General features: G+C 36.2%; 1 protein-coding gene across 1 annotated transcript; it reads left to right on the top strand.

Moving 5' to 3' along the window:
- Window positions 1-1,257: 1,257 nt before the first annotated feature.
- On the top strand, window positions 1,258-1,704 carry LOC139736301 (craniofacial development protein 2-like). Its single transcript, XM_071647029.1, has one exon. The coding sequence runs from the start codon at window positions 1,258-1,260 to the stop codon at window positions 1,702-1,704; it is 447 nt and encodes a 148-aa protein (XP_071503130.1).
- Window positions 1,705-7,928: the final 6,224 nt, after the last annotated feature.

Here is a 7,928-nt window from a genome sequence, read left to right as displayed (position 1 = left end):
TGTGTGTGTGTGTGTGTGTGTGTGTGTTTTTAGAAGTCTAAAGGACAAATCAGGTATCTGAAGAAAGTTCTTCAAAGTCGTGGCACATCGGCCTGTAATGTAAAACTGTTAGTAATTCAAAGCAGGATAGAGTTTGTCCATTTTTGATTGTTTTCAGTTGAGCCACTCTTGGAAAAGAGCGCTGCTATACTTTCCGTGGTGAATAAAGGCAAAATACGGAGACATCACTGGGGTAAACTAAAAGATGCTGATACATCCCATTTTCAACTCGGCCAAAGGCTAACAGCAATGATACCAGTGGTTCCTTATAAAGTGCACTTTCCATCGACTGGCGTTAAACTGGACTGTCACAATATTGTAACTAACACAGAATAATACAGGGATATTATCGTAAATGAAAAAAGGTGTCCGTGCCACAGATGGAGCCTGAATATATAAACGCGCGACTTCCCCGATGTAATTTGATTCTCGAAATCTGTGGAACAAAGTGTTGAAAAGGCAAAGGCTGCGTTATGGCTTTTGCAGGGTCACGTTATTCTACTAATGAAAGCTAGCTGACGAATAAGTGCATAATACAAGCAGGAGCATTACCAATCACAGTGAACGCGTTTGTAACCTTGGAATCAGTCGAGAGAAGGCAGGAGAAGTGTAATGTGGCTAAATTACTTGTTAGTGGGTTAAGTTGTAATTTGAAGACGTTGCATCATATTATTTTTTTTTTAAAGGAATGCTGCTAAAGGTATTGTGAAATCCATGCGAGATGAAATGAGAGAAATATTTTGTGAGGTAAAACCTGTAGGCCTAGGTGGTGTATATTCTTGATTGGAAAGACCAAATGCCGTATTATACATCGTACACTGTAATTCCTGATTGCTCTTTCCCCGTCCGGCAACTTAGGGAAGCACATCAGGGGAAGCCTGATTTCTTATACTACGCTTGTTCTGTTTGTTTGTTTGTTTTGATTTTTCACGTGCCCCCTACAAATGCTGAATAGATAGTAATAATGCAGATTCAAACTGACGTTGCTAACTGGCATTGCACACATAGTGATACAGAGGCCTATCTATGCGCCATTAAATATAGATCATTGACAAGTTTCAATCTAAGATACTTAGTTAATCAGTTGAGAATTGAATTTAAGGTTCCTTATCATTACTGCAACAAGTACAAATGCCACATGTTCGTATCTCACTCTTTCACAGCTGAAGATGTAAGCAGCCTCTCAAGATAGCCACGTTTAACAGCCAAACTCTGACGATGCCAAAGATCGCGGATGGTGACTCGGGGTTAAAGACCGATGAACTGGCCTGGAATATGAAGAAGCAGAGTGTAGAAATATGTGGGATCCAGGAGCACAGACAGGTGCATAAGACAGACAGGATAGATGACATCAACTGCTATAAAGTTGGTCTGGGGTATGAACTCTACACTCCATCAGCATGGAGGAATACAATGCAAGCGGTAACAGGAGGAGTTGGTATTGTTATCGGCAAGATAGCTCAAAGGGCTCTTATTGGTGTAGATCGTATTTCAGACAGGCTGATTAAAGCAACCTTCCAGGGAAATCCTGCATTAACCGTAATTGTTGCATATGCACCATGTGAATATGCAGCTAGCACTGACAAAACTGACTTCAATGACAATCTTCGTCAAGCAATTGAAGCTGTGAGCTGTGAGAGAGAGAGCAACACGAAGGTGGTATAAATTGTGTAATTTGACTCCAATTTGCTGACATTTACTGTCTCTTGTGAATACTTGACTACAGTTATCATGGAATAACACAACAAGGATCTACTTGGGAGTCATGTACACCAGTTTGTGTGTTTATAGTACCTGAATTTGGGATGCTGAAATCTGAACTGTGAGTATATCTCTGGTAGCCCGAGGATAGCTCAGTCCCAAACACCTTTTTCTGTGTACCTCTGGACTTGACTGTGAAACTGGTTGCTTTGCCTACGTGTAATACATTGGTCATTGCTAGCCTGCACACGACATCGGGTCAATGGCCTAAGTAGCCCATTGTTTGCAGTTTGTCGCTAAACAGGTAATCCCCATTCACCCTGAGTTTTAGCCTGGAGCTGGGCTAGGTTGCTAAACTCCAAACAAAATAGACTTTTCTGGACTGCTGACAGAGACCACTGAACATGACTGCCAGGAACAAAAAGCTGATTAGGGAACTACTTGAGGATGACGAGTTCCTGAATGCTGTTGCTGGCTTGGTGTCAAGTGCTATTGATACCAAACTGGCTGAATTGAGGTCAAACATTGAAAAACAAGATGGCGTCATTCATGACATCCAGTGCAAGCTCGATGCTGCCCAACAGCAGGTGAAAAAGCTTGAGACTCAACTGCAGTCCAGCGCTAACAACACCAGGAAACTCTCCTTTGATCTCAACAAGCAGGAGCAGTACTCCCGTCGGAACTGCGTGAGGGTCTATGGAATCAAGGAGAGCCCGCACGAAGATACTGACTCCCTAGTGTGTCAGATGGCGAGGGAAAAATTCAATGTTGATCTCCAACCACATCACATAGATCGCAGCCACCGGATCGGAAAGCAGAGGAATCCCAAGGATTCGGGTGGACCCGCTCCTCCACGGCCTGTCATTGTGAAGCTCACGAGCTACAGGTATCGTCAGATGCTGATCACAAAAAGGAAGTCGTTGAAGAATACCGGCATGGGAATACAGGAAGACCTCACCGAGTACAACAGCAAACTCCTGAAAGCGGCACAGCAACATGTGAAGGTTCAGGCTGCATGGTCTGTGGATGGACGCATCTTCGTCATACTGCATGGGAATGGCCAGAAAACAAGGAAGAAAATCATCAACTGCACTGAAGACTTAAGCTACCTATAACTTACCTGCTATACTTACCTGTCTCTTGAACTGAAGACCAGTCAGCCTGTTGAAACTGAACACACATGATGTATACCTACACAAGATAAAAGCTCTTTTATAATAACATATAGGTATTACTTTTGAAAATTTAAAAGGATATGGATTACAGAGCTAATAATCTCAAAATGTGTACTGACTCCAACATCTCTCGTTGCACGTTTCACTCGCTCTCCTATTTTTTTTCTGTAAGATTTCTTTTGTATGATTTCCTTTTTTATGTGTGTGTTTTCTTCCATGTTTGTTCACGTTGAGGATGGTAGATGTGTTGTTTGTGTTATGATTCTTGAATCGGTATATAACGTAAAGTGTATCAATACTATGCTTTTTCAGTTTATTACCAGAACAATGCTGTCGTATGTTTATTTCCGCTCATTGGAGATATACCAACTCAATCTTTTCCGACATGAATAATCCATTCACTAGCATCGATCCTGATTTTCACTTGTTTAATACCCACAGTTCATTTAATTGTTTTACCTCCGATGAATTTAATGTGCATTGCAAATATATCTCAGAACTTAGTATGATTCATTTTAATGCCCGTAGTCTCCCGAAGAATTTTGAAGATATATCCATATTTTTGTCCTCACTGAAGCACTCTTTTAGTATAATCGCAATATCAGAAACATGGATATGTAAAGACCCTGTGATTCCATTTAATTTACCCGGTTATACTTTCATTCATTCAGATAGAGTTTTTGGTCGTGGAGGAGGTGTTGGTCTCTTTATAAAGAATGATATTTTTTTTTCAAATTCGATCGGATATTTTGTTTTCAAGTGAAATTGATAAAGGTATTTGTGAGTATTTGTTTATTGATTTTGTACATGATAACTCCAAGTACACTGTTGGTGTCATTTATAGAAAACCGGACTCAAATGTTGACGATTTCATAGAATTTTATTCTGAAGCCCTCTGTACTGTAACGAAGGAACATAGAAATATATTTATAACAGGTGATTTTAACGTAGACCTCCTTAAGTATTTAGAAAATCAAGATGCTTATAAGTTCTTAATTGCTAATTTTTCATTTGGGTTTGAACCCCTTATAAAGAGTGCAACTCGCGTTACTTTAAACAGTGCAACTCTTTTGGATAATTTTTTCACAAATGTTATGAATTGTCAATTATGTTTTGGTACATTTAGTAATGATATTACAGACCATTTACCTATATTTCTAATGTTGAATAAGATAAGGAAAAACAAAAACATTAATCAGAATTATTCCCGTAAAATAACAGATGAAGGAATTTGTTTATTGAATGAGAAACTGATTAGTGCAGATTGGTCAGCAGTATATGATACTTCCAATGCAACTGCAGCATATGATATATTTATTGCGAAATTGAATCTTTTATACGATGATATATTTCCCTTAATGAAAGTAAAAAAGAAAAAGATTCGCAAACCGTGGATAACTCCTTTTCATCTTCGGTGTATAAATAAGAAGCATAAATTATATAAGAAATTTTTATGTGATAGGTCTTTAACAAATGAAAAGAAATATAAAGACTATAGGAATAAAGTTAATAATATATTACGACACGCCAAGAAAAAATTTTATTGTAATAAATTAAATGAAAATAGAAATAATGTGAATAAAACTTGGTCTGTTATAAATTCACTGCTTAATAAATCACCAAATGAAATGCCTACATTTTTTATAAGAAATGAAGAAAAAATAACAGGTTCTCAAATGATTGCAAACAATTTTAATTCATATTTCACAAATATTTGTAATGAAACATTATCATCTTTATCAAAACCTAGTTCTGATATGCATTTTAAAGATTATCTCCAAAGTGATTTTTTCCATTCTTTATTTCTTAACCCTACCACAGAGAGTGAACTTTTGGAAATTTGTAATGCTTTAAAAACAACGTATTATTGTGGTTTTGATAATCTAAGTTGTAATATTTTGAAACAGATAATATTTTCCATTGTTAAACCTCTTGTTTATATATTTAATTTGTCTTTAAGTTCTGGTGATGTCCCAACAAAATTGAAAATTGCAAAAATTATTCCAATATACAAGAAAGATGACCCGCATTTATTACAAAACTATAGACCTATATCAGTTCTCCCTGTCATATCAAAACTACTTGAAAAGTGTATATATACCCGTCTGTATTCTTTTCTAATAAAATTTGATATACTTTCTAATTGTCAATATGGCTTCAGACGAAATCATTCAACCACTCATGCTGTTATAGATTTACAAGATAAGATTATTTCTGCTTTAACCCTTAACAAATATGCTATTGGAATATTTATGGATTTGTCAAAAGCTTTTGATGTTGTTGATCGTAATATTCTTTTATATAAGTTAGAACATTATGGGGTACGTGGGACACCTTTACTCTGGTTTAAAAATTATTTGTCTGATAGATTTCAATATACATCATTTAAGAATTGTTCCTCAAATTATTCATTAATAACCCGTGGTGTTCCGCAAGGTTCTATTTTAGGTCTTTTATTGTTTTTGATTTATATTAATGATATTGTTCAAAGTTCTACTATGTTTAAGTATGTGATGTATGCTGATGATACTACTTTGTTTTATACTCATCCAAGTTTGATTGATATTGAGATTAAAGTTAATCAGGAGTTAGATAAAGTTAGTAATTGGTTTAAAGTTAATAAATTAATTGTTAACTTTGTTAAGACAAATTATGTTATATTTCACCGTAATGTTTGTGATGATAAATATATTTTTGATGATGTGTTATGTTCTATTGATTCTGTTCCTCTAAAGAAAGTTGATTCGGTAAATTTTCTTGGTGTTTATATTCAGAGTAATATGCATTGGGATGTACATATAACGAATGTAGCAAATAAGGTATCTAAATGTGTAGGTATATTATATAGATTGAAAAATATTCTTCCAGAGTTTGCACTTTTTTTGCTGTATAATACATTTATGCTTCCGTATCTTAATTATTGTGTATCTGTATGGGGCAAATATAATAAAACCAAGATAGAAGTTTTACATAAATTGCAGAAAAAAGCATTACGAATATGCTCTGGTAGTCATTATTTTGCTCATTCGGCTCCTCTTTTTCGTAAATTTAATACTTTGAATATATTTGATTTGTATACTTATAATACCGCTGTTTTGGGATTTTATTATTTCAAAGATATGTTACCTCATAATATTTCATGTATGTTTTCAACTAATAATGAAATTCATAAATACAATACACGAAATTGCAATAGATTTCATATGTGGGTAGTAAAAACAAATCTGGTTTCAAACTCTGTACGTCACCAATTTCCGTTAATCTGGTATTCGATTCCTAGAGATATTTGTTCACGCAATAGCCTGTCCTCTTTTAAGAAATTTTTGAAAATATACCTTCTAGCAAATCACACATAGTCATAGTCAATTTATCATATCATTTGTCTTATGTTTTTGTTTTGTTTTGTTATGTTATATTTTGTTGTATTTGTTGGTTTTCCGTCCATGTCTACACTTTGTACCTTAAAAATCAATTATTCTGTGCATAATCGTAAGGGAACTTACTTCACAAGGCCTTTTTGGCTTTTCTCAAGTTCTCTTTTTTCATTTTCACTGTTATATGTAAATGGTTGATTATCCTTTTGTGTATTGTAAAATCCAATACTGTTGTATTGTTTTATCCGAAAATGAGATGAATAAACGAATTGAATTGAATTGAATTGTTCCTCGCCATCACTTCTTGGTGGTGCTTGGCGATCTCAACGCACGACTCGGTCCAGATGATGTCCTGTTCACATGCAATGACCAGACGAATGACAATGGTAGACGACTGCTTGATGTGATGGAAGAATACCAGTTATTGGCCACAAACACGCTCTTTCAGAAACGAAAGGGAAAGGGAAAGCTATGGACATGAATGTCACCAAACAAGACCACCCATCAGTAAGAAGTGGCGTAAAAGCATCGTTAACAGTGAAGCATATGGGTCGTTTTCCTCTCTAATTGGATCTGATCACAGGGTTGTGACTGCAACAATAAGACTTAGTCTTAGGGCGCCGAAAAAGCAGAAAGTGAAAAGAGTGAAATATGCTGGGAGGATCTAACAACCGACCGTCAATTACAGGAGCAATATGCAGTGGAAATAAGAAACAGATTTCATGTACTCCAGGAGGAGAATGAGTCTGCCACAGAAACGTACCAACGCTTTATTGATGCAAATCAACAAGCAGCAGAAACATGTCTCAAGCAGATCAAAAAGGTTCGGAGGGAGGAGCAAAGCTTAAAGGGATGGTACTGTATTGGTGGAGATGAGAATTGGGCTTTTAACTTTTTGCGAGATACCAAGAAAACACTTATGAAATAGTACAGAGCATACCATTTTAAGAGGAATTCAAAGTTTATTTGATGAAAATCGGGTTTGAAATGACTGAAACATCCAAAAACAAAGTAAAACAAAGCGATCGTAATAAAGTGTGGGTCCCACACTTATTAGAATCGCTCTGTTTTGGATATCTCAGCCATTTCAAAACCAATTTTCATCAAATAAACGTTGAATTCCTCATGGAATTACATGCTCTTTCATATTTCATAAGAGGTTTCTCATTATCTCACCAAAAAATGTTAGAAACCTGATATTAGGTCTCAACCAAAACTATACGATCCCTTTAAACCCTAAAGTTACTGTTGCCAGGAAGAAGACGAAAGCTGCATATAGGGCGTTCGTCGCAGACAAGGGTGAAGATGGCTAGAGCAGAGAAGAGTATGCAAGGACAAAGGAAAACTTGTACAGAACATATGCAATTCTGAATCAGGAAAAATTGAGTAGGCAAATAGCTGAAGTAGAGCAAGCACATGAAAATAGAAAATATGGACTGAGCTGGAAGCTCATCAATGACATCTCCGGACGAAAGGCATCTCAGTCTGTCAGGATTCGAGATGAAAGTGCAGAAAAGAGAGTTGCGACCTGGTACTCACACTTCAAGAACCTCATGGGCAACCCTCCTGAGCTTCTAGAAAGTAATGAACCAATAGCACCTATTTTTAGTGACCTTCCCATACCAGATGGTCCGTTTAC

This window comes from Diadema antillarum, unplaced genomic scaffold (genome assembly GCF_040938485.1).
Source record: "Diadema antillarum isolate AM-2024a unplaced genomic scaffold, OU_Dant_1.0 seq00000636_RagTag, whole genome shotgun sequence".
Lineage (NCBI taxonomy): Eukaryota > Metazoa > Echinodermata > Echinoidea > Diadematoida > Diadematidae > Diadema > Diadema antillarum.
The sequence above is the reverse complement of the archived record's forward strand: the minus strand, read 5'-3'. Positions and strand labels throughout refer to the sequence as shown.

What these genes read in the sequence shown, in the direction of transcription:
- LOC139736301 (XM_071647029.1), top strand. Translation starts at nt 1,258, where the DNA reads ATGCCAAAGATCGCGGATGGTGACTCGGGGTTAAAGACCGATGAACTG.